The following is a 25,119-nucleotide window of genomic DNA, read 5'->3' on the forward strand; positions in this document are numbered from 1 at the left end:
AATTACGGTGAAGTGAATTAGATATGATCCCTGGTATTTCCCTAAACCAAGAAAAATACAACGCAAATGTTGCTGTGATGCCCCCCCACAAATGCATGCCGGAACGCTAGTTTTATATACACAAAAGTGAAAACTAGCTATGTAGGGAATAATAGAGGGACTAAGTTACTAGTCAGTGATCCTTATTCCTACATATAATAAAAGCCTTCTATTTCTTTTCTCAACCTTCAAAGCTATATCATTCGCAACAAAATCGTATTCTAGTATATGGAGCTACCGGAACTTGAAATAAATATGATGAATTACGTAAAACCAGCAAGCAGATAAGGATCATTGAATCTGCTTTTAAAAGTTATTCCGCATAAACTAATTACTCCGCTTTCAACCTGTATGAGATTGCGCTTATGAATTGCGAGCATCTTCCCGTTGAAGCCTCGTATTGGGATATGTGGGCATATTATTTTTTGGTCAGCGTGGGGTAATGAGGGAGTAGGAGGCTTAAAGACCTAAAAAAAATTGAGAAAGAACGTAAAAAACTACTACTCTAAATTAGAGTATAACTTCACTTTAAACATTATAAGAGAGTTTTTCGAGCTATAGTATCGTAATTAATAGTTTCCGTTCGTAAATGTCATCAAGTTTCGTTTTTGAAGGACAAACCTTAACTCCAGAGACTAAATTAAGGTCCCCAAAAATTAGCTCCGGAACAACTTTTCTTTTGCGACCCCACATTTATATAAGCCTATTGTTCAAAAAAATTATTCTTTGTCTCAGGATTTGACGTGGAGTAAATGGAGACACATCTCTGGTAATAGTGCTTTCTTTTACAACGATGGGAGGACGAAATCGATGCAAGCAACGACACTGGAAAAGTATAAATACCAGTTCGAAAGCAGCACCTCTTAGTTTGAAATATTTATTTCTTAACATTATAAATTATCAAGAACACATTTAAACAACATGAGTGTTTTTGAAGGAAAAAATAAAGACGTCTCTTCGGAGGAATCAGTCAGAGTTGACAATGTCAAGGTCGATAAGCTGGAATTGGGAAAAAACTTTGACTTCAGCAAGGAAATTGCAGAATTAGAACAATCTTCTCAACAGTTCAAACATGAAAGAACTTTCTTCCAAAAGATGAAGGCTTGTGAGTTTGAGTTGCACTTCGAGAATAAAATGCATATGGTTCGTTTATTGGGTGGTTTTGCCGCCTTCGCTGGTGTATTATCAGGTGTCGATCAATCTATCATTTCCGGTGCAATGATTGGAATGAAAGAACACTTACATACCAATGACAATCAAGTTTCTTTGATTTCATCTTTGATGCCTTTAGGTGCCATGACTGGTTCACTTATGATGACTCCATTAAACGAATGGTGGGGGAGAAAGAAGGCTTTACTTATCTCTTGTGTTTGGTATACTGTTGGTGCCATTATGTGTGCTCTTGCTCACAACTACAAGGTTATGTATGCTGGAAGATTTTTATTAGGTATTGGTGTTGGTATTGAAGGTGGATGTGTTGGTGTTTATATCGCTGAATCTGTTCCTGCTAATGTTCGTGGTAACTTAGTTTCCTTGTATCAATTTTCCATCGCTTTGGGTGAAGTTATGGGTTATGCAATTGCTGCTATTTTCTTTGAAGTAAAGGGTGGATGGAGATATATGTTGGGTTCATCTTTGGTTTTCTCCAGTATCTTGTTCGCTGGGTTGTTCTTCCTTCCTGAATCTCCACGTTGGTTAGCACACAAGAACAGAATTGGTGAATCCTTTTTAGTTTGGAAGAGATTAAGAGATATCAGTGACCCCGATGCTCAATTGGAATTCATTGAAATGAGACAATCTGCTTACGAAGAAAGTGAAAGAAGAAAGAGAGAATCAAGATTACAAGCTTGGTCTGATTTGTTCACCATCCCAAGAAACAGACGTGCGTTGGTTTATGCTTCTATAATGGTTTCTTTGGGTCAATTGACAGGTGTTAACGCTGTTATGTACTATATGTCCACATTAATGGGTCAAATTGGTTTCAATGAAAAGAAGTCTGTTTTCATGTCTTTAGTTGGTGGTGGTTCTCTTTTGATTGGTACCATTCCTGCTATCTTGTGGATGGACCGTTTCGGTAGAAGAACTTGGGGTATGAACATTGTTGGTTTCTTCATAGGTTTAGCATTAGTTGGGGGTGGTTACAAGATTGATATCAAGGCTAACTTAGCTGCTGCAGAAGGTGTTTACTTGACTGGTATCATATTGTATATGGGTTTCTTTGGTGCTTATGCTTGTTTGACATGGGTTTGTCCATCTGAATCATTCTCCTTACAAACAAGAACTATGGGTATGTCTATCTGTTCCTTTCTTTTGTACTTGTGGGCTTTCACAGTTACTTATAACTTCACTAGAATGAAGAATGCGTTCACTTATACTGGTTTGACTTTAGGTTTCTACGGTGGTATCGCTTTCATTGGTTTCATTTACCAATTGTTATTCATGCCAGAAACCAAGGATAAGACTTTGGAAGAAATTGACGACTTATTCTCCATGCCTTCTGCTGAGTTGGTCAAGACCAACATCCGTAACATGAAGAGATACTGGGGTAAGAAATAATAAACTTTCAATCAAAAGTACAATAATATAGCATTTCAGGCTGGTCATGAATGCGCTTCGGAAGTACTAATAATAACAAAGTTAATATGTGTAGTTATTTTAATTGAGAAACTTTGATTAAATTTTAATCACTTTGTAATGTCATACTGTTTGCAAAAGCTATCCTGACCTACTTGTAGATTTTCCGGAGTGGGTTTTCGTTATACGGAAAATCCACTGCGTGCATTTATGCGATGCACAACCAGTTTTTGTTGATTAAACGTCATATACAGGTGAGGTCGTGAGAAATCATTTCCAAAGTTACTTCAGAGAATGATAAATATGGTTGCAAAGGTTGCGAAAATATGATACATCCGAAGGAGTAGAGATGGAGTAATGATGACTAAGAAATCTGGTGGTGAAAATTAACGAGGTTGAAAACAAGGAGAGTGACACGTAGGGGATAAACGACGAAGAAGAATGAGAGGAATTGGAATATAAATTGAGATATATTTCCTCCATATTTAGAAATGTATAGTCTTATGATTAACCGAGATCTTAAGTATATAAGGATACATAATCTGAATATACAAGTGTATTAATAACAAGTCGCAATTAGGAAAGTACCACGGTAATTCATTCTAACTAAAACAACTACCACCCGAGCCAGTCATACTCAAGGTCCATTCAATTACAACCACCCAAATATTGAATATTACACGACCTGAGTACACCCATCAATCAACAGTTTTAATTGGGGGGGGGGGGGGGGGAGTCTCAATGACCTTGAATGTTTCCGGAGCGAAGTGAACCTTCCCTCAAACTCCAACAGGAGGTCTACTATTGCAATGAAGGTAAAATTGCTAAATGATCTACTTGAGATAGATCTGCCATTTAACACGTGCCAAATACTTGAAACTGCAATTGGGAGATATACAACTCCACAAATCAAAGGAAGCTCGTTCCACATACTATTTCACAGTCCCTCGCACAAACAAAAGTATTTAGCTAGCACAGAGCTCTTATCTACACATAAAACCATAACTATAGATTGTGGGCTCAATCCCAGAGAACTGGAAGTTGGACAACAACTGCGGTACGTGGTAGACAAAATAGGAGATTTATTGTTGAGGCTACAATCACTACTACAAGACCAGAACTTGGAGATTGTACTACAGCATCTAGTAATCGATAACTTGTCGCATTTATTGTGGACATTAGGGCAAGAGACGAACAAGTACCAGGAGATTTCCCAATTGATCTCACTTTTCAAAGAAATACAATGCCGTTACGATTGCAGTATATTAGTATTCTCATGGGATGCTTGTTTTGATAAAGGAGTTGGATATAATTGGAACAACGCTAACACCACAGTAGAAGAAGCAGCGACGATGGGAGATTTAAGTCATTGGCCAGCGACTTATCTAGACTGGTTTACTAATGTTCTTCATTTGGGCCAAGAGATCAGATATTGGAATAAAACAACGAAGCATTGGGATATAATTACGGCAGATGTAACATAAATCGGGCAATAAAATTTAGGATAAGCAAAGTTAAGTTAAGATTGAGTTAGATTATGTATATAATACTACAATTGACAAACAAACTAATTTCGAATAACTATTTTATTATAAATATCTGTACATCTATACAGTCGTAACGTATTTTCTGACAATGATGATCAATGAGCCCATAAATAATCACCAGTACTTACATGACAGTCAAGTCACCAAACTTCTCCTTGTAACCTGGGACTTCCCACTTACCATTTTTAACCATGTAAGTGACCTTTTCGTCCAAGTCAGGTCTTACCTTAGCAACGTCATCAACAGTTAATTGGTCGAATGGTCTAGAAGATTCAATGTCCTTCAATGTGTCTTGCAATTGCTTGATTTCATCTAAAACAGACTTTTCAGTCAACTTGGCATTTTCAATGGCCTTAGATTCAAAAATCTCGATGGACTTGATGTTCTTGGAGACATCAATAGTAACAGGCTTGAATGAAGAAACGGCCTTTTCAATTTCGTCAACAACTTTAGTGTTCTTCAAAACTGATCTGTAATCAGCAAAATCAACCTCAGTAGGTTGAGAAGCCAAAGACAAGTGCTCCTTTTGAGCATCTTCAGATCTCTTCTTGAAAGCAGTCAATGCTGAAGCGGTAGAACCGGTCAATCCCAATGTGGAGACAACCTTGGCCCAGTCCAACTTAGTGAAAGTACTTTTAGCAACAGCAGACATTTTACTCTATATTTATAGGTGCAGACTTGAATCTACTTTAGAACTTCAGTACTACCTTCGTTCATGTTGTAGCTATTCTTTTTCGAAAACTTTTCCCTCACCACCAAGGTCGTTCGATCACCAAAAACTTTGTATGTTGACCGGGGCACCCAATAGCGCGAACGAATACCCATAGGCCAATCACAATTCAATGTTATCGTACCAGTACACACGACCCAGATTTTGATAGAAACCGATACTAGCCTCGGAACCGGCACCGAAAAGGCCACCGTATGTATTACAAAAAGTGTTAACATTAGTGGTATCGGTTTGTGTATGGTTATTGAGGCTAAGGTTCCGTATTGATTTGGAGACCCTTTAACATTCAAAGATCTCACTTTCCCAATAGTTAGAATCGGAGTTAATTGCACGGAAATATTGTTCTAGAGTAACCATACTGAGTGTTGGCAACTTACTACTTTTATCAATAAGGATCCATCCTGTTTCGGAGGTATTACTATTTCCATTTAACGTTTTCACCCACATAAACGAAGAGTTGCGAGTTCCATAAGATGTCTTCTATGAAAGGACTAAACCAATTCATTGTGGATCTCCGACAAGCCAAGGACTCGGATGAGGAAGCCCGCAGAATCAACTTGGAGTTGAACAACATCAGAACAAAATTTAACAGCTCCTCAAACTTGAATGGGTATCAAAAAAAGAAATATGTCTGTAAGTTGATGTACTTATACCTTATGGGCTATTCCCTGTTGATTAACTTTGGGTACAAGGAAACCGTTGAGTTGATTCATTCAAGTACATTTTCAGAGAAGCAATTGGGATACTATGCTGTGGGATTGACGAATGACGTTAATCCAGGATTGATGATGGCCCTACAAGGTAATCATAATACAAAAATACCTTTCAAATATAAGTCAGCTACTGATAGACTTAATAACTTGTTTCAAGTCATGTATCCAGTTTTACTTGCAGATCTACGAAGTACAAATGAAGATGTGAATATTCTTGCCTTCCAATTTATTGCGTCCCTGTTCAATTACGATATCACTGCTATTAAGAGTGATGGATTGGAATTATCGGATTCAGTTTCAACTTCAAATAAGTGGGAAGAAATTGTCGATACTATTTACTCATTTTGTACATCTCCCGTACAACCAGCAAAAATCAAACAAAAGGCAGTGGCTGCTCTCTATACGTTAGCAAAACTTCATTCAAATATCTTCGTCATCAATACCACTTGGATTCCACGGTTGATTTCTCTAATTGACCACGAGGATTTTAGTGTTGTGTTAGCATCAATCCCATTGATTAGGTTCCTTATGGAGTTGAAGCCGGAATACATCAAATCAATACTTCCATCAGTTGCTGCAAAGTTGAACTCTATTTTGGTAGACAGGAAATGTCTCCCAGAATATTTTTATTATGATACTCCTGCTCCTTGGTTTGTGGTGGGGTTGCAACTGTTGGTAGAGAGCTTTTTCCTTTATCTGGAAAGAGAAGCCCCAGCTTTACTTACTTCAAATATAGATGCCACGACATTGTCAAACCTTCGCCTGGTGGTGGTTCATTCAATTCAAAACTCATCAAAGCCCATCAAAGGGCTACCTAATAGAAATTCACAAAGTGCAATTCTCTTTCAAGCCGTATCTCTAGCTGTATTTTTGGATGCGTCTCCTGAAGCTATTAGTGGCGCAATAGATGCACTTCTACTTTTGCTCCAATCAAATGAAACTAATACCAGGTATTTGTCTCTTGATGCTTTGATCAAATTGACTGCCAGATCTGCATCGTCAAAGTACCAAACGATTGATGTGGACCAATTGCCACTGATTTTTGCGTTATTAACTGATAGAGATATTTCAATCAAAAGGAAAGCTCTTGATCTTCTATACACTGTCAGTAATAACCGGAATTACTACACTATTGTTAATAAATTACTTGAGATTTTTCCAAACATAGATTTCCATTTAAGAGCTGACGTTGCCATCAAAGTAGCTATCCTTTCGGAGAAATTTGCATCTGATTCTCATTGGTATGTGACTACAATGTTGAAATTGTTGTCCATTGGTAGTAATTCATCTAGTAATGGTGCAACAATTATTAGTAATGAAGTGTGGGAAAGAATTATTCAAATCATTGTAAATAATGAAAATTTGCATGCAATGAGTGCCAAATTGATAGTTCAACTTATAGTGAATCCAAATATTGTCTATAACAAAGGTGAAATATTGGATTCCAAAAATGAATCCTCACAGCCAATTAGGAATCCAGGGATTATATCAGAAAACTTGATCCGTGTTGCAGCCTTTGTTTTAGGTGAATACGGACATTTGATTGCTGATGATCAAGAAACACCAATCGCACTCCAATTCCAAATACTTTATAACAACTATCTTAATGCCCCCTTATCAACTAGGGCTATGATACTCACCTCAATAATGAAGATTCTTCTCAAATTTCCAGACGAAGATTTTGTCCCAGACATTGTTGATTTATTTGAGATTGAACAATCTTCTGTTGACTTGGAGATTCAAACCAGGGCGCATGAATACTTGAAGTTGGCTACATATATGGCGGACTACATTTTTGCAAACGAAGTTATTAGGCCACTTCCCCCGTTCGAATCATTAGACAATGCACTTATGGATCGATTGGGGAGTGTTCGCGGTATATTGGGCAAGCAAAATAAGGTACTTGACCTGTTGAACAATAAGATTTCCAACCATTCTACAGGTTCTCTCGTTGACATTGGTAATCCAATTAAAGGAAAGAAGTCGTCCCCCCCACCTCCTCCTCCGCCACCTCCGCACACAATACTATCGCCTAATTGGTTGGCTGGATATAGTAGAATGCGTAAGTACGATGCGGGAATATTTTACGAAAGTCAATTGATTAAAATCACTTACAGGATACAAGCCGAAGAATCTGTTTTGCGGATCAAGTTTATCATCTTCAATAATTCCAAGAAAACAGCTAATACGGATATTACTGGTTTAACCATACTTCAATTAGAAAGTAAAACCGGAACGGAAGATCCTAGTTATGTTTTAAGCATTGATAAGCCGCCAGAATCAATTGTTCCAGAAAAGACAACCATGGAGCTCTCGATTAAAGTTCGTCGTGCAATTGAAAGCAAAGAGGATCCAATAATCCATCTCACATTTACTTGTGGTGGATCTTTTAACCAGTTAAACCTTAAATTTCCCATAGTATTTTTAAAGACATTGTCACCTACTGCGATGGGAAATGTTGAGGATTTTCGTAGAAGGTGGAATCAAATTGGAGAGTTACTTGGAGACAATGGAGGTGCAGTTAAAACTGTATCAACTGGTGCGGTAAATACTTCTTCAGGACTAGTTCGACTTTTAACTAGGCTTCGGTTTTCTGTGGTACACGCTACTCCTGAGACCACGATTCCAATCTTGGTAATGGGTGCAGGTATACTTCATTCAAGTGAAAATAACTGTGGACTTCTTGTGACATTGAGAAGTATTGATAGCGGTGCCCAAAACCTTGAAATTCATTGTCGAAGCACAGGTGAAGGAGTTGCACCTCTAATTGCAGAGACTTTGGTTGACATACTAAAAGACTAGATTGTATTTGCGTTATATTAGTAAACGTTAAAGTACAATAGGAAGGGGGAGGTTTTGTATATTCGTTGATAACTCGGAAGAACATAATTTTGCGACAGCGAACATTAACCGATGGAATGAGTACGTAAACCATGCATAAAAGCTATGTACGCATGATTCGGAGAAAACCCCGCGAAGGCCTAACTCGAATGTTAACAGCAAGATAGTCACCGGTTGTTTTATCAATACATTCAGTTAAAGTGGACCTCATTTAATTTTTTGTACATAAATCATTGCGTATACATTAAAGGTTTGCTGAATGTATAACACACTTCTCAATGTGACTTACTGTTTCAGATCTGATCTTAAATTTGTTCATAACGCAATGCAGAGCGACGTAAATTCATGCAAGTTTTAAAGCTGTCTAGAATCAGTTACGGGTTTGTAAGAGTGTTTATTTCTTCACTATAATTGTAGGACTCAATAGTAGGTGCACAAGATAGGCAACATAATAATAAGGAAGTCAAAAAAATGGCACGTTGAGCTTAAAAGGTATCTATTACCACATTCCTTTGCACAATATTATTGCTTGTCCTTTCTCACAACCATTCCTGTTTAAGCTACGTAAACCCCTAGACCAGCCCACGATAGACTCTGCATTGCAGGTACACCCCCTTTTGGGCGTTGATTAGTGGAAAAACGGGCTTTTGTGTATTACAACACAAATCTGCATTAGATGTTGGTTGAGATTAAACGATCTGGTCAATGCCCCAAATAGGAACTTCCTCATCCAGTATAAAAAAGTTCTATTTGTTTACCACGTTTGGAGAAAACAACATACTACGAATTTCAATGTAAGGGGCTGATAGAAGTGGATTAATAGGCTAGAATGGGTTTAACAAAATTCCGTTATAGAATTTTCCCCCCTGTTTATTGTAGTGAACAAAAGTAACTGCGATTCGCTACTGTCGCTGTAGGACTTGATGTTTGGTGTACGCCTACTTTTTTATGAAAGTCTTGGTCTCCCGTCTAACAGCCAAGTACTCTGACCCCTTCGCCTCATGTCCAAATATTATGCTAATTCCATCCAGCACTCAAACTAAAGCGTACTTGTTGTAAATAAACCTGAGTATCATTTTGTGCTGCAAAGTTATTTCCGAATATGGGTACTGTGTCAAGTTTATTGTCAGAGAACAAAGATCCACCATTTCTAGATGTGGTCCACGAAACACAAGCGCAGTTGCAGGAAAATGACAAGCAAACTACATAATTTAGTGATTTCCTCACTGAGAGCTCATTAACTTAACCAGAAACGGTAGTAAATATTTGGGGCTCAATATAAATACCTGGGGGTATCCATGTTAGGAAGAAAACGTAATATAAGGTGCTAGATAGACAACTTTTTTTTTTCAAACTGGATCTCTTCAACTTCCTGAACGTTTCATTCCTTTAATTGAAAACTCTCACCTTTATCCAATCCTTCTATATCAATGTGGAAAGCTTTCGGTACTCTTGTGGCTATTGCTGCTATCCAAGCTCAAGTTGAAGCTGCTCCAGCTCCTGCTGTTGTGACAATTTGGCAAACAGCTACCAAAGTTGTATATGCTAATGGAGATGCATACACCACCATTCCTCCACTTTCTTCTACACCTTCTCCTATAGCTGCTGCTTCTTCTGCGGCTGGCGGATTTGACTTGGATAACTTGTTGCAACAAGGCAAGATTAGTGAATGGTTAGCTTACTTTAAAGGGTCATCCCAAACTCCAGATGCCAACACAGTAGCATTATCTACGCCCTCTACTATCGCTCAAGATACTACAACCACTTCTTACCCTCCAATTCAAGCCCAAGTATCTACTAGTCCAAATACACCTAGTGTTGCTACAACATCGTCATCTACAGCTGCTGCTTCCACCAATACTGGATCTTCTTCCCTTTCCAGCTTCCAACAAAATATTCTTGATGCCCACAACGTTGATAGAGCAAAGCACGGTTCTGGTGCCTTAACTTGGGATTCAACACTTCAATCTTATGCTCAAGATTACGCTGACAAATACGACTGTTCTGGTGTTTTGACACATTCCGGTGGTCCATACGGAGAGAACTTGGCTTGTGGTTACTCTGATGGTCCATCCGCCGTTCAAGCATGGTATGATGAAGGTAAGACATACAATTACGGATCTTCTTCAACTTATGACCATTTCACCCAAGTTGTGTGGAAATCGACTACCAAGCTCGGTTGTGCCTACAAGGACTGTAGATCCAACAACTGGGGCTTGTACATCATTTGCTCATACGACCCTGCTGGCAACGTTATTGGACAAAGCGCTGCCAATGTCTTACCTCCCCAATAATAAGACGCTTTAAACCCAAAATTCTTATTAGCATCACATAGTATAACGAAGCCAGGTTGCTTTTGTTTTTTGTTTTGCTGTTTGTTTTTCTTCACTGGTCATGACGGTTCTGCCTCGGTTCTTACTTTTTTGTATTACGTTTCACTTTGTATTGTAGCATTTAAAAATGGATATACTTGTTAAGTAACTTTGCCAAGCGTAGGGTGAAATTTTTCGCAGCCATTCCACCGCATCGATTTCAAGTGTAATAGCCAACCACACGACTTTAACTGAGATAGCAATTAGCAAGAGACACACAGGACATCACGAATCACGATTCGGTAGTAGCCAAGATGGCTTGGAGGACCAAAGTTTCTTGGGCTTTGTACGGGTCCAAGAACCGAGCTCTCGAGACATCTTGCGATAAGTGTACAGGAACACAGGAAGCCAGATACGTTTGCTTATTGTGAGGAAGTGTTTTAATTTCATACTTTCAGTTGGACAGTAGTAGGTGATGGCAGCTGTATATAGTATTGAAAATGGGGTCAGAAGGGTTTTACCTTATTTCCATCAGACTAAGGTTTATGCCAAAGGAAGATGGCTCAACCAAACTGTGGTAGATGTGCTATCGAAAGAGCTCAGTTATAGTAGAGAGCGTTTGAAGCGAGATATCCATCAGGAGCAACTTTATGTGGTGAGAACATCGAAAGATGGCACTGAAGAAGTCCTTCATAAAGGATGGGATCAATTGCTGGACTTGAAACTTCGAAATAAAGATCTAGTACTCTACACCCAACATAGACATGAACCCAATGTACCACATGATACGGGGTATTTCGATGATGAGAACTGTAACCATAATAGTACATTCCCAAGTCAGTGCAAGACTAAAATGAAAATAGTATATGAAGATGATGAAATTATGGTCATTGATAAACCCTCGGGCATCCCATGCCATCCAGTTAGAAAATACAACCATAATACCATTCTAGGAATCATCAAAAACGAAACAGGGCTAGATTTTCTTCATAACTGCCACAGATTAGACAAAGGTACTTCAGGTATTTTAATCTTAGCGAAAACAAAAGGAGCTGCTAGCAAATACCCTAGAATTATAGAACGAGAAAAAAAGTATACCACCAAACAGTATCTAGCTCGGGTAGAAGGTGATTTCCCTGAGAACGAGTTTATGATTCGATGTCCAGTTTTTGCCCTAAACACTGCTGACGGTCGAATACTTCATTCCAACAATAATATTTTACCAACAGATACAGCGACTGTATTCAAGAGAGTGTCATACAACAAGAACTTGAACCAAAGCATCGTAATGTGCACTGCAGTTACGGGGAAAATGCACCAAATACGTATTCATCTTCGACTCACAGGACATCCAATAGTTAATGATTTGCACTATAATAATATTAGGGAGAATAATAACGTCGTCCTAACATTGAAAAACAAAATAGAAACAGCTATCTATGAGATTTTGTTTGCTAAATATCCTCACTTCAAGGAAAGACTCAATGTTGCAGATGCAACAGATAACGTAGTGTCAACCATTGATCTTCAATTGGAAACAGAGTTTAAGATTGACCCTACTATTACCAAATTAGTGGATCGACTCAAGCAAACTAAATTACAGCACCTTTCCAGTTTAAAGCTGAATGGAGATATATGTGAAGTTTGCCAACAAGAGTTAGTCGATGATGACCTTGACCTTGCTGATCAACAAATATGGCTTCATTCATACCAATATTCCTATGTCAAAGATGGGGATGAGATATTCAACTACAAAACTGCATTACCATCTTGGTGCAATATATAGATGTGGGTATGTACAAGTATCGCATAGATTCATTCACAGGGTTCTAGTGTGGTTGCTATGCCTCTTTTTAGACTTTGATTTCTTTGAAGGTTTGTCCTTCATTGAAGAGTTCTTCTGAGTCCCACTAAGGGTTAGTAGTCTTAAGTCTTCGGTAAACGGAAACTTTGGCACCCCTGGGATCAAGTCGGAGCGGGATAGTTTTTGTTTCTGACATGTGCGGAGCATGTCTTGGAACTTCAAGCCGTTAACTACCAGACAATGCTCCAGTAGTTTCCTATTATAAACAACATCATCTAGAACTCTCTGAAAAGCCGAGTAAACACCCAGTTTAAGTAGCCTTAAATCAGAACCTGATGTTGGGAACAATTTAAAACGGAAGTAATATACACCAGCGACATTGCCTATTTTTTTATGATGTTTTAGCCTATTAATGGCATCAACCATAAATTTTCGTACATATTTCCGATATTTGGATCTACGACATGCTGAATCCAAGGGTAAACGAGCCTGTTGTAGAAAAGAATGCCCTTGATATTTTCCACTATATTTTCGGAGACTGTCTTCTGAAGACCTGTCATTAAGTTTAATCCCTCCTTTGAGAGTGAACATGAGGGCAACGTTAGATTTCCGTGCCAAACTGATATGATGCTCCACCGGGAAAAATGTTATACTAAGAAATTGGTCTTGGTAGAGTACTGGTGGTTGCTTGATGCGATATAAATGATTATAAGTTACACTATGAACACCTTTGATATCTTCCTTTTTCTCTGGTAATGTCTCCCGGTCGGTATTCGCAGGTTTCCTCCATTTATCCAACCATTCTTTATGGTTTTCGAATCTCGAGCGCATGGGTAATACTGAGCTTTTGGTCCATGAAGTTATAGATGTGGATGGCTTCATAGCTAATGGGGTATCGCTTAACATAGAGGTAGCCAGTCGATTATTCAATAAGGAAGGACCTTTGCATAACACCTTCTGGAACCTTCGACTATGCTGTCGTAGAAACTGCTGGATACTACTATTCATATCGGCTCGTGTAACGTTGTGTACTCGTTGTCAATATGAAAGCCACTCTTCGCATCACTATTTTCGCATTACTACTGCAATTTGAGATTGTCTACCTCAATTCGCACTAACGAAACCAGAGCATGTTCTTCTCTATACAAAAAATTACCTATAAATGTTACTGTGCTTCCGATTGCCAAAGAGTTACCGTGTTATCAGCCACAGCCAAAGTAAAAAGTTTAGGATTAAAGGCCACTATTTTGGGAACCCCATTTTCTGTTCTGTAGTTCTTTATGGGGAGTAGCTTGTGTCTATTATTAACTGTACTTGGGTTTGTGTTCATATTGTTTGTATCATAAATTAGTATATTCTTCAAGGGAGATCCAACAATTATGTATCTTCCATCAGGTGTGAAACATACTGAACCAGAACAATGATAATTGAATCTCATCCATCGATCCCCAGGTTTAAATTCATTTGGTAATGTAAGCAGAATCGTAGTCAATAAAACACCCAGAAATGCATCCAACACATAATGTTCTGGTCCATCTGTGCCTAGTAGTAATAGTTTACCATTATTTGAAAATTCCAACTTATTCCAAATTGCATTGGGTAAAGTTTCCAATTCAACCAGTAGGAATGGCCCTTTATCGTAATTTTGCAAATCAAAGAAATCTATTCTTCCTTTATTATTAGTATGGTTTTCCGTAGATTGTAATTTTCCCAGTATCGATTGTCGTCCTAAAGCCATAACCACTCCATGAGGATCATATGCTATTATAGATGGTACTTTAGTGTTGATGTTTCCAGTAGCATTGGCAACTCGTAAATCCCACATCTTCACAGTACAATCAAGACTGGCACTAACAAATGTATCTGCCACCGGGTTAACTTGAATATCAAGTACTTGGGCTGCATGACCTCTAAAGTATCGCACATATTGATTATCCGCCAATTGTAAGTATCTAATTGCATCACTATCGGTTTCTGCAGAAGATTCCCCTGGAGTAGACGCATATAAACAGTTGAGGCCCTTATGAATAAATCGTGCCAGATGAGCTCCATATTTCTGAGATTGAACATCTTTAAAATGCTTTCCCTTGTGAATGTCATATACCTGTATTGATTTGTCGATTCCACATGAGATCAAGTATTGGCCCAGATCATCAAAGTCAACCGATGTAATAGACGCTCCTTTATGGTAGTTGAAATTCTTAACAGCCCTTAATGGACTTACCATCCGTTCAGATATCAACAGTGTAGTCGACATAATTAATAATTGCCAATCCAAATTTATTCGCCCCACAAAACTAAACAATGTAATAAATATATATCAATATATATATATATATATAGGTGCATATATGCTATACCGACCAGAATTTCAATCTGTAAGTGAAATCATCTAGCCAATGCTAACTAGGTATATTATTTGATCTTCCACTCAGTCCAATCGTCTTCTGGATGTTTGATCTTTTGCAAAGAATTATATACACTCCCATAAATATGGGCAAAACATTATCACCGATTGACCCCTTTTCTGGATTCATTTTTTGACTCCACCCTTTACTACTTTTACGGAATTCCTCAGCGACACAACAATCAAGTCAATAAAGGTAGACTTATTGGGCCAATAGACCAATAGTGAGTCTAATTTATTGACAGGTAGTATCGAATTGCATATTTTCCATAGTTTATAAGTTTTAGTTCCTTCCCCCGCAACTCAGCCATGACTGACCCTCTGCCTCCATTCAAGGTGAAGGCCTTATATACGTATGAAAATGATTATGAAGATGATTTGACCTTCAGTGCTGGGCAAATTCTCACCGTCACTGTGGTAGAAGATGATCAATGGTACACGGGAACTTATGATGGACAAGAGGGCATTTTCCCCCGTAACTTTGTGGAAATTTATCATGAACTTCCCCCAGTACCGGTTTCCAGACCAACTCCTAAATCTCCAAACAGAGAGACTACAGCTGCTACTGCTAATGCCACTAAGGAATCAAAGGATAATATTGTTGTAGATGAAGTGAAGCCCAAGCTTTCGGATTCCATCGGTACAGGCCCCATTCCGAAACCCGTACTTCCCGGAGGCCATAAAGTTGCCGATCCATATAGTGTTACTAAGCAGTTTATGGCTACTGGTAAATCATCATACGTGCCTCAAGTAACGCCCAGAGATCAGGCCAATGTGATTCACACCATTCCGGCAAGCTCTAGCTCACATGCGCCCCCACCAGATGTTGTCCGCGAAACTTCCCAAACAGTGGCCCAAGAGGAAGAAGAACCCAAGGTCAGTTTGAAAGAGCGTATTGCACTTCTCAAGAAGAGACAAGAAGAAGAAGCTGAACGCGAAGCAGCTGCACTCAAGAGAGAGGAGGAAAGAAAGAAAAAAGCCGCCGAGAAAGCCAAATTGAAGAAGCAGAAGGCTTTGAACCAGCATACAACAGGGGATAGTGTAATCAGTGCTGGTTCAGTCGATGGAGGTGCGGAATTATTAAATGCCAATGAAAATACTGAAGAAGGTATAACTGAAGAAGGAGAAGAAAGCTCAACTGTTAAGGTGCAAGGTGAAGATAATGAATTGGGATCCGTAGAAAATAGAGAAGGCAACGAAGAAGATGATGAAGAAGAAGATGCTGAAGCTGCTGAAGAAGAAGAAGAAGAAGAAAGCGAAGAACCAACTGAAGAAGAAGACGATGAAGAACTCAAAAGAAGAAGATTAGTTGAACGCATGGCTAAAATATCTGGTGGAAGAAGTATGTTTGGTATGATGGGTATGGCAACTCCATTTAGTCAAGCAACTCAAGCATCGACCCCCAAACGAACAAAATCAGTCAAAAAGCTGAGTGACGAATCAGATGAAGTTAGCAAAGCCAAACCTATTCCAATCTTGCCAATGGTCGGCAATACCCCAATTCCTTCAGCTTTGAAGAAGTCTGTGAATTCGCCCGAAGCATCAAAGGTCCAAGACTCCAGCCAGTATCCTGAAAGTGAAAGTTCTGTAATGATTGAGGATGACATAGCAACAGAATCAGATTCAAGAATTCTCGAACCTCAAGAATTTAAAATTGATCCTGTAAGACCATCACTTGCTTCAGATGGTGAAGTTGATACTTATCAGTCAAACATGGATTCGAACATTAGAATAACGACTAGTCTTGATGATGAAAAGGAGAAAGAACCTACAGGCTACGAAGCGGATGAAGATTTATCTGATATAGCAAGGACTTCTACGATAACGGGACCTTCCGCTCTTGATTCTCCAGTTAAAACGTCTATACCTCCAGCTCCTCCTGTTCAAGTGCCTCCTACACTTCCTTCATTGCCAAGACTGTCTACTGGTTTGAATGATGTAGATGATTCGACCATACCTAATACTGTACCGCCACCACCCCCCTCTACTATCCCTAGATCACCAACTATGAAACAACCTAAAGTGCCTTCAATTGCACCTCCTATTCCAAAAGTGATCTCTTCAAGCTCATCAACTATTCCCCGCGGGCCAGCTATAGGATCAATGATTCCTCCTCCAATCCCTTCTGCACCAAAAATCCCTACTAGCCATCCTGTCGACGTTCAAGAAGAAAAACTTGTAAGTGAAAAGGAAGTATCTAACAACAATAATGATGAAGTCGACAATGATCAAACTACGGACAGTGAAGAGCAAGAAGAATACGATGATGTAACCTCTGAGGAAGTTGGAGATAGAGATATAATACAACATGCCGAGAGCGAGGAAGACCAAGACATTATTAGTCCTACACTGGCACCACCAGCTTTACCATATGGAATACCACAGATTCCCAAAACAGCACCTTTTGCTCCTTCCATTCCAGCAGTCCCCTCTAGTGCACCTCCTCCAGTAGCAAGTGAAGAGTTAACTAATGAAAGTATATCTTATGCAACTGCTCTGCGAGCTGCTACAGATGCATCCCTTGGACGGAAATCGTCCATAAAAGGCGACGAGCAAACAAATGCCGAATTAGTATTGAGTGAATTAGAGTTTGAAATAGCCAACATTACAGGGAATTCCAATTGGTGGCTTAAAGGAGAGCTCCCTGATTCATTGATACAAAAGGCTAGATCAGATTTGATTTATGAAGTTGATAGTCATGAAATTCGTAAGAGAGGAGGGCGAGTTGTCAACTTCCGTGATTATTATGTTCTATTTTATGATTTAAGTCAATTGGTGTTTGAAATTGAATTTGAAAAGGATGATCCCAGATCATCGATTAAATTGGTTAATTCGTTAATTATGCCTGTACCAACCATCCATAAGGATTTGTTGAATAAGTATAGAAATGAATATGGAGATCGAGTTGTTCTGGAAGCAAGTTCCTTACTTGGTCTGATAGTTACAGGTGAATTTGTTGATTTGATTTTGAACAAGTTTTCCTCAGAATTGATTCAACCAATTGGTAATAAATCTTGCGGTGTTACAATATACAAGAACTTTAACAATCATAATATTGCAAAGATTGATGATATACGTGCAGGAGATATACTATGGATCAAGAATGGTAAGTTCCAAAGTCACAAAGTAATGGGAAGTAAAGTGATTAGCGTTGGTGACCATGAAGTACACAAATCAATTATTTATGAGTATGACACCCGCAAAGATAAAATCAGGGTCATTGAGCAAGAATCAAATGGACTCATTAAGAAAGAAAGTTACAAATTAACAGACTTTAAAAGTGGGAAGCTTCGAGTGTTTCGACTTGTTGGTCGTGATTATGTTAATTGGTAGTGAATTACTGTTTTATAGGGCCAAGTATGGTACACTTTTTATAACTCTCGCTTCCCCACAATATTGTCATATTGAGTACCTTGAAGAGATTATCAAAGCACCTTTTAAATGGCGTATAGTAACACACACATGGTTTTCTATATACCATATCAACATCAATGTATTTGCCCAATGTTCAAGTAAATCGACTATCCGGTATTAAAATTTCAAAAAAACCAGTAGGATACTATTCGGAAGTGTCTTAAGGTATTGACCACAGCATTTGCACCTAAAAAATTAGCTTGAATAAAATAAAAGAGCTATAATTCCCGTTAATATTGGCTTTAAGACATTATCATAGCAAAGAACACCACGCCAAGTCATACTTTTCTCAGAAATAGGAGCAGCCTAGGATAGGATCAAATCTGAAAAATATACACCAGTTACAATTAGTAGAGAGTTATACGAATGATGATCAAATAGCCCTAATTGTTGAATCTCCCCAATATCTATTTCTGTAAAATGTAGTTAAGCAACCCCCCTCCTAGATGAACAGCTTAGAACCGCTCTATATAAGAAATTCGGTGTCTAAATGCTTACACCACAGATATACTCAATTCCAATCACAGCACTGAAAATACAAGTGACCAACCATGCTCTCGACTACTGCTCGCTTATCACTCAGACAAACACTACAATCAAGTTGAAAACTCACAGCTATAAGAGCCATGATTACTGATACTCCCAAAGCCCAAAATAGGATAAAAATTATCAACAAGTTCAAGAAATTAGTACTTGATGAAAACATGCCTGTGCCAACTTCTTCTCCCACAGATGTTCTAGTTAGCCACGAGATTTCTGGTCAGGTCGCAATGGTTGGTGACAGTGTCATTTAAATTTAAAAGTTATGGCCTCTGGTCCAAATAGATGCGGCACTTGTCCTCTTTTTAATGGTTTCGATAACAACTGAATCTATTCGTTAGCTCACAATTATTTTGGTTTAGGAATCTATGGTGGCTACCAACTATTTTTGGTTAACATACCTCAAAACTTGATAAATGTTCCAGAATGTGTTTCAATGGAGATAGCAGCTCCAACCACTAAAGCTGTTTCATGTCCTTATCATGCTCTCAAGCCATTAAATTTAACCTCAATCTTCATCGTTTATTTGTGGGTTGTAGTGGTTTAGGTTCAAGCGCCCTTTGCTAAAGCCTTTGGGACCACTGTCACATTTCTTGAAAAGAAGGACAAGGCCAGGAAATTGGCAAAGTCATTGGGTGCCGACTCTGTCTACGAAAAGTTGCCAGAGCTGATACCTGAGCATTCATTTGACCATTGTGTGGATTTTGTTGGACTTCAACGGACACTTGAGATTTGACAGGAAAATACTCGTTCCATGGGCACAATAATCCCAGTTGGAATGATTTCAGCCGATTTGAAAATCAAATTATCCGAACTTGCGAAAGTGAAAATAAACAGTTCGCCTCGAGTTACCAGTAATGATTTGAAGGAGGCCATGAATTTAGTGCTTAAGGGACTCGTTAAACCACCAGTGTATAACATACAACTTCTGATAAAAATTGACTGAATACATAGAAAAGTTGAAGAACAACGAATTTGAAGGGAGAACTGTGTTTACTCCTTAGTTAACAATATTTTTATGTTTGAAAATAACCTGATACTGTATCAAAAAAAAATCAAATATAACTGAATCTAACATAATAGTCTAAATAATTTTCTTAGTATTATTAAACTCCAAAATTATCCTGATATAACATAGACAACTCCTAGACCTAGAAAAGTCAAAACTGCTTCTTGCCAAAATCCACACCTGACTATATATCATATACTCAATTACTCTTAATACTGGAACTTAACTTCCATTCTGGAAGGGGCATGCAAATACGGCAACAAAATAAGAAAAAAACTGGGACAAAACAAGATTAAACTGAAGGACAATTGAAGTGCAAAAAAAGTGCACAACATGTCATATGCTTAGAATAAAGGTGGTAGTTGTCAAAAGAAGGAGGACATGAAAAATAAAAAGATAAAAAATAAAACAGATATATGGGTCACGGCACGGATAAAAGAAGCTATCAGCTCTTCAAGGAGAAAACTTAATTAAAACAGCGGACATTTGAGACAGATCTAAAATTCGGAGTGAACGATACAAAATGAAGGGAGGGCAAAGTAAATGATCGGCGTAGGGGTAAACTTAAAACTATAAGGTGGGCACATGATTTCATCGGGCACTGGGTCACATAATAAAACGCTTGTTGAACTCATTCAGTGTTGGGATATTATAATACTGATACTTATACTATAAGATCTGAAATACTTATATGGGTGTTCGTGGGTGTGTATGTATGTATGTATGTATGTTTTGTATGTATGTTCAAGGTGGATTCTGAGTCAAAGTAGCGGTTCTGTTCGTAAAAACTTACCTAGGTCTAGAAATAATCTGTGGCATAGTTAGGAATAAATTTTGGAGTAATGGAAGGAACTGAGATAAATAATTAGCAATAGTTGAATGTGAGAAATTGCCCTTTATATATACGTCCCCTTGCCGCTGAGAATCACGCAAAAAAACTCGTGGGGCGTAGATGTGGAGTAAGTGTACGTTATCAATTGTAGACAGCAGACAAAAGCGAGAAAAGAAGTACAGACATTTTCACACACCCACTGTGTTGCAGAGATACTTATCACCTACCATCAAACCAGTCAATTAAGCAAAGGTAGGATAGTTTGCTGCTGCCCAGGGAAGTTGCAGATTCTAGTGACGTGGTTAAATGAATTCATTTACGCACCGCACGGTGTATTTCGTTACGTGACTGGATTTCCTGTTTCGGTTTTTAAATGTGGAGTGACGGCGCAATCGGACACAATTGAACCCCCAGAACACCACATGTCTGAACAATATCACAGCTCATAATTCTGAGGTAAGCTTCAGCAACGGTGTACCTAACTGACACTACTGCAACTGATACTGTACAAGCAGTTATTGTCTGGTTTGATAAGTACATCCAATGTAGTTACACCATCACACCATATAGACTGCATCTGATGTCTGAAATCCGAGAAATGATTATTCACTACACCCTTACTCGGACAATTGTTTCCATACGTTTCAGACATTTCCAGGGGTGAAATTCTTTGACTTAAATTCTGTGCTTTCAGTCTTGACAACCGCAATGTTAGTGCTCTCTTCTTCCCTTAACTTCCACACATATAAATTAATCCATTGACCTTATTAAGGTATACCGTTGTTTGTGTGCTGTGTTGAGGTTTACTTGGCAACATGTCAATTCAAGATTTGAAGCCCGACTTCGTGTTGTTGGTACACTATGAAATCGATAATAACAACAAGGTATTGGAACAATCCAAGCTCGACTTGAAACATCTCATCTCAACTTTACACCACAATGGATTCTCCACTCAAATTAGAGAACTGTCTCAATTGGAAGTGTTGGTGTTTGTCAAGTTGTTAGGTTATAAGTATACGGAACAAGCTGAAAAGGATTTGATTCAAAACTATGAATTTGGTGTTACCGCACATCCAGATTCAAGAGCTGAACGTTTACGAATCGTATACAATTTTTTGACTTCAAAACAAGGTTTAGATATCAAACCAAAATCTTCTAATTGGATTTATGTCAAACTGATTGTTCCTATAAACTCTGATAAGTTTTATTTAGATTCGTCAATTATTGAAGATCTAAATTTGAACAATCCTTTGAAGGAATTTAACACAAATTATATCGTTGAACATTTTGGTCAATCTACTGCCTTTTATTTTGAGTTCTTAAAGACTTATACTGTTGCTTTGGTCCCCTTGGCAGTGGTTGGCCTAATTAGTTACTTCAAACGTGGCCATAGCTACTCGTTAGCCTACTCCTTTGTTTCAGGAATATGGAGTGTTTTGTTCCTTACTTTTTGGAAAAGAAGAGAAAGCTATTTGGCTAACGCTTGGGGAGTTCAGAATAGTCATTTGGTTGATCAATATGCTGGTGAATTGTCTGCCATCAATGATAAATATGAAGAACATTCAACGTATTATCATAGCATTAAAGAAAACCAAGCATTTAAACGTTTCCTTAAACAGGTCGCATTTGTACCTGTTGCTTTAAGTTATACTGCTATTTTAGTTGCTGTTCAATTATCATGTTTTGTTTTGGAAATATTCTTAACGGAAATATATGATGGGCCTTTAAAGTCAATGGTGTCTTTAATCCCAACAATTGCAATTTCAGTATTTGTCCCTGTCTTTACTATTTTATACAACTTTGCTATTGAAAAGGCTGTTAATTGGGAAGGTTTAGACAACTATTACAGTGAAACCAAATCTTCGGTTATCAAGAGTTTTGTATTATCCTTCATGACTTCGTACGTTCCATTGTTCATTACAAGTTTTATCTACTTGCCATTTGCTCATTTGATCCAACCTCATTTGGGAAACATTCGCACGTACTTAGCAGAGGCTTTAGGGAACTTCTCATACGCCTCTTATCTTCTTAAATTGAAAAGTCAGGAAGAGTTTGTGATCAACCAAGCAAGATTGGATAAACAATATAGATATTTTATTATTACCAATCAAGTGATCCAAATTTTTTTGAAGTATATTCTTCCCGTGGTTATCAGGTTAGCTACCTCTAAAACGAAGAAGAACTATAAGATTAAAGACAAGCCATCAGAAAGTCAATGGTTGAATAATATCAGAAAGCTCATGGCTTTCCCAGTGTATAATGTTCATGATGACTTCAGAGGAGTTATTTTACAATTTGGTTATTTAACTCTTTTCGGTCCAGTTTGGTCTTTGGCTCCAATTGTTTGTATTATCTTCAACATTATAACTTACAAGTTGGATTACATGAAATTGACTGGTGGTAAATATTTCCAACCATCAGTTCCTAATAGAATTGATTCAATTTACCCTTGGGATAATATTTTGTTTTTTTTGACGTGGTGTGGATCTGTCGTTGGTCCCATTGTCACTTTATTCTACAGACATGGTACTAAGCCAGTTAAAGTGTATGGAGAAGGTGAATTTGGTTTGGATAAAGCAAGCACCAATCTTGACTCTCCCTTCTACTTTGTTCTTATTCTCTTTGCATCTGAGCATATCTTTTTCGGATTATATTTCCTTTTTGGTACCATTTCTTCATTATTCAAGACTGAAGCTGAATGGAAGAATGACTTTTTGGACAATGATATTAAGTTGAGACACGATTATTATACTGAGAAGGTCAAGTCAACTATACCAGTACCAGATGATGGTGAATGGTCCAAGTTCGACATTAAGAATGTTTTGATGGATGCATCACACCATCCTGACTTGGAAGTAGCAAAGCCAACAGAACCTGAAGTAATTGGAAGCTCTTCTCAGCATCTGACTGGGGTACAAAAGAACCCCAGTGCAGACTTGAATGCAAAGAGAGCTTCATTGGAAGCTATTAAGGATCCAACTGATAAGGTCATTGAAACCAAGGATAAAGATGGTAAGACTGTATTGTCAACTATTGATGATAATCATCACTTTAAGCCAGAACCAGTTAAAACGCCTGTGGTTAAAAGCACAGTAGATGTAGTGGAACCAAAGGAAGAAGTTGATGACGATGATGAACCAGTAGAAGAAGTTCCTATTCGTTCTACTACAAGAGAAACAAGCGAGCCTCCATCTGTAAGCTCAGATACAAGCAATTCTTCCAGCTCAAACAAAGCAAAGACAAAGATCAAGAAGTTTTTCAAAAAGACATGAATGGGCATATAAGCCTATATTTTTATTACGAGGTTTTATACTTTTTATTATTATTATTATTGTTTTAAATATTCATAGCCTATAACAAACGACTTCGTTTTGGATTATAGTATAATTATGCCTTAGAAGGTCTAGAGCCGAAGATTTTAGAACCAACTCTAACTTGGGTACTTCCTTGTTTAATTGCCTGTTCAAAGTCATTACTCATTCCCATACTCAAGCGCAAATTACTTCCATATTTAGCATCCAATTCCGCTTTCAATGATACCAACCGTTCAAATTCCTTGTTGGTATCACCATCACCCAATGACTCTCCTACAGAGCCAATAGTCATTAGACCAATCAAGTTTAAATATTTCGCATTCTTAATGAAGTCAACAGTTTCATAAACCTCTTCAAGGTTTTGTAACAGATACCCCGATTTCTGACTCTCATTGCTAGTATTAATTTGTAGGAATATACCTATTGGCTTTGCATCTGGAACGCTGTTTCTAGCATTTTCCAACTTCTGACACTTCTTTAGACTATCAATAGATTCAACAGCAAACAAGTTGGGTATATTTTTGGCCAAATCTTTACATTTACCAGATTGCAAACCTCCAATGAAATGCCAACATATATCCTTTGGTAATTGAGCTGCCTTAGCACACAACTCTTGAACATAATTTTCACCAAAATGACGAACTCCGTGTTCATATAAGGCTAAAATATCGCCAGCAGGTTTGTATTTTGAAACAGCTATTAATTTCACTTCCTCTTTATTAAGACTAGATGCGTTTCTAACGCTCTCCAACACTTTATTGTAATTGGTTATTAATTCTGTCTTCCGGGAAGATGTGGCTGGTGAAAGTACTGACATGTAACTTTTATTTCTAATTATTCGTCTCTTCAAGTTCCAACAAACTTTCACTTGTCTTAGCATACCATGGGCTTTATATAGTTGGCGCATATGATAATACCTTTAGTGATCACATCGTCTCAAAAACCGTACTACTATTCGAAGTCTTTGTGTCATGTTCCCCACTGATAAGAGAAGGCTGTTGCAACAGCCTGACTACAAACTATTCCAGTCTAGTGACCAGTAT

General features: G+C 38.1%; 10 protein-coding genes across 10 annotated transcripts; 7 read left to right on the forward strand and 3 right to left on the reverse strand.

Moving 5' to 3' along the window:
• Nucleotides 1-960: 960 nt before the first annotated feature.
• On the forward strand, nt 961-2,595 carry HXT5 (Hxt5p; the record flags this gene model as incomplete). The annotated part of the gene is made up of 1 exon (XM_043194532.1): nt 961-2,595. The coding sequence occupies one exon, from the start codon at nt 961-963 to the stop codon at nt 2,593-2,595; it is 1,635 nt and encodes a 544-aa protein (XP_043050856.1).
• Nucleotides 2,596-4,284: 1,689 nt separating this feature from the next.
• On the reverse strand, nt 4,285-4,812 carry ATP7 (F1F0 ATP synthase subunit d; the record flags this gene model as incomplete). The annotated part of the gene is made up of 1 exon (XM_043194533.1): nt 4,285-4,812. One exon carries the CDS (start codon nt 4,810-4,812, stop codon nt 4,285-4,287), a length of 528 nt encoding a protein of 175 aa, XP_043050857.1.
• A 551-nt stretch (nt 4,813-5,363) lies between these two features.
• Nucleotides 5,364-8,405, forward strand: KQ657_003839 (uncharacterized protein; the record flags this gene model as incomplete). The annotated part of the gene is made up of 1 exon (XM_043194534.1): nt 5,364-8,405. One exon carries the CDS (start codon nt 5,364-5,366, stop codon nt 8,403-8,405), a length of 3,042 nt encoding a protein of 1,013 aa, XP_043050858.1.
• A 1,469-nt stretch (nt 8,406-9,874) lies between these two features.
• On the forward strand, nt 9,875-10,738 carry PRY1 (Pry1p; the record flags this gene model as incomplete). Its single annotated transcript, XM_043194535.1, has 1 exon — nt 9,875-10,738. The coding sequence occupies one exon, from the start codon at nt 9,875-9,877 to the stop codon at nt 10,736-10,738; it is 864 nt and encodes a 287-aa protein (XP_043050859.1).
• A 493-nt stretch (nt 10,739-11,231) lies between these two features.
• On the forward strand, nt 11,232-12,542 carry KQ657_003841 (uncharacterized protein; the record flags this gene model as incomplete). The annotated part of the gene is made up of 1 exon (XM_043194536.1): nt 11,232-12,542. One exon carries the CDS (start codon nt 11,232-11,234, stop codon nt 12,540-12,542), a length of 1,311 nt encoding a protein of 436 aa, XP_043050860.1.
• A 1,183-nt stretch (nt 12,543-13,725) lies between these two features.
• Nucleotides 13,726-14,817, reverse strand: SWD2 (WD-repeat containing protein; the record flags this gene model as incomplete). The annotated part of the gene is made up of 1 exon (XM_043194537.1): nt 13,726-14,817. The coding sequence occupies one exon, from the start codon at nt 14,815-14,817 to the stop codon at nt 13,726-13,728; it is 1,092 nt and encodes a 363-aa protein (XP_043050861.1).
• Nucleotides 14,818-15,276: 459 nt separating this feature from the next.
• On the forward strand, nt 15,277-18,300 carry BBC1 (Bbc1p; the record flags this gene model as incomplete). The annotated part of the gene is made up of 1 exon (XM_043194538.1): nt 15,277-18,300. One exon carries the CDS (start codon nt 15,277-15,279, stop codon nt 18,298-18,300), a length of 3,024 nt encoding a protein of 1,007 aa, XP_043050862.1.
• An 851-nt stretch (nt 18,301-19,151) lies between these two features.
• KQ657_003844 (uncharacterized protein) lies at nt 19,152-19,657 on the forward strand (the record flags this gene model as incomplete). The annotated part of the gene is made up of 2 exons (XM_043194539.1): nt 19,152-19,158; nt 19,476-19,657. 2 exons carry the CDS (start codon nt 19,152-19,154, stop codon nt 19,655-19,657), a joined length of 189 nt encoding a protein of 62 aa, XP_043050863.1.
• Nucleotides 19,658-21,577: 1,920 nt separating this feature from the next.
• IST2 (Ist2p) lies at nt 21,578-24,034 on the forward strand (the record flags this gene model as incomplete). The annotated part of the gene is made up of 1 exon (XM_043194540.1): nt 21,578-24,034. One exon carries the CDS (start codon nt 21,578-21,580, stop codon nt 24,032-24,034), a length of 2,457 nt encoding a protein of 818 aa, XP_043050864.1.
• A 115-nt stretch (nt 24,035-24,149) lies between these two features.
• Nucleotides 24,150-24,893, reverse strand: KQ657_003846 (uncharacterized protein; the record flags this gene model as incomplete). Its single annotated transcript, XM_043194541.1, has 1 exon — nt 24,150-24,893. The coding sequence occupies one exon, from the start codon at nt 24,891-24,893 to the stop codon at nt 24,150-24,152; it is 744 nt and encodes a 247-aa protein (XP_043050865.1).
• Between the last annotated feature and the right edge of the window lie 226 nt (nt 24,894-25,119).

Source organism: Scheffersomyces spartinae (genome assembly GCF_019049425.1).
Source record: "Scheffersomyces spartinae strain ARV_011 chromosome Unknown scaffold_4, whole genome shotgun sequence".
In the NCBI taxonomy this organism is placed as follows: domain Eukaryota; kingdom Fungi; phylum Ascomycota; class Pichiomycetes; order Serinales; family Debaryomycetaceae; genus Lizanozyma; species Lizanozyma spartinae.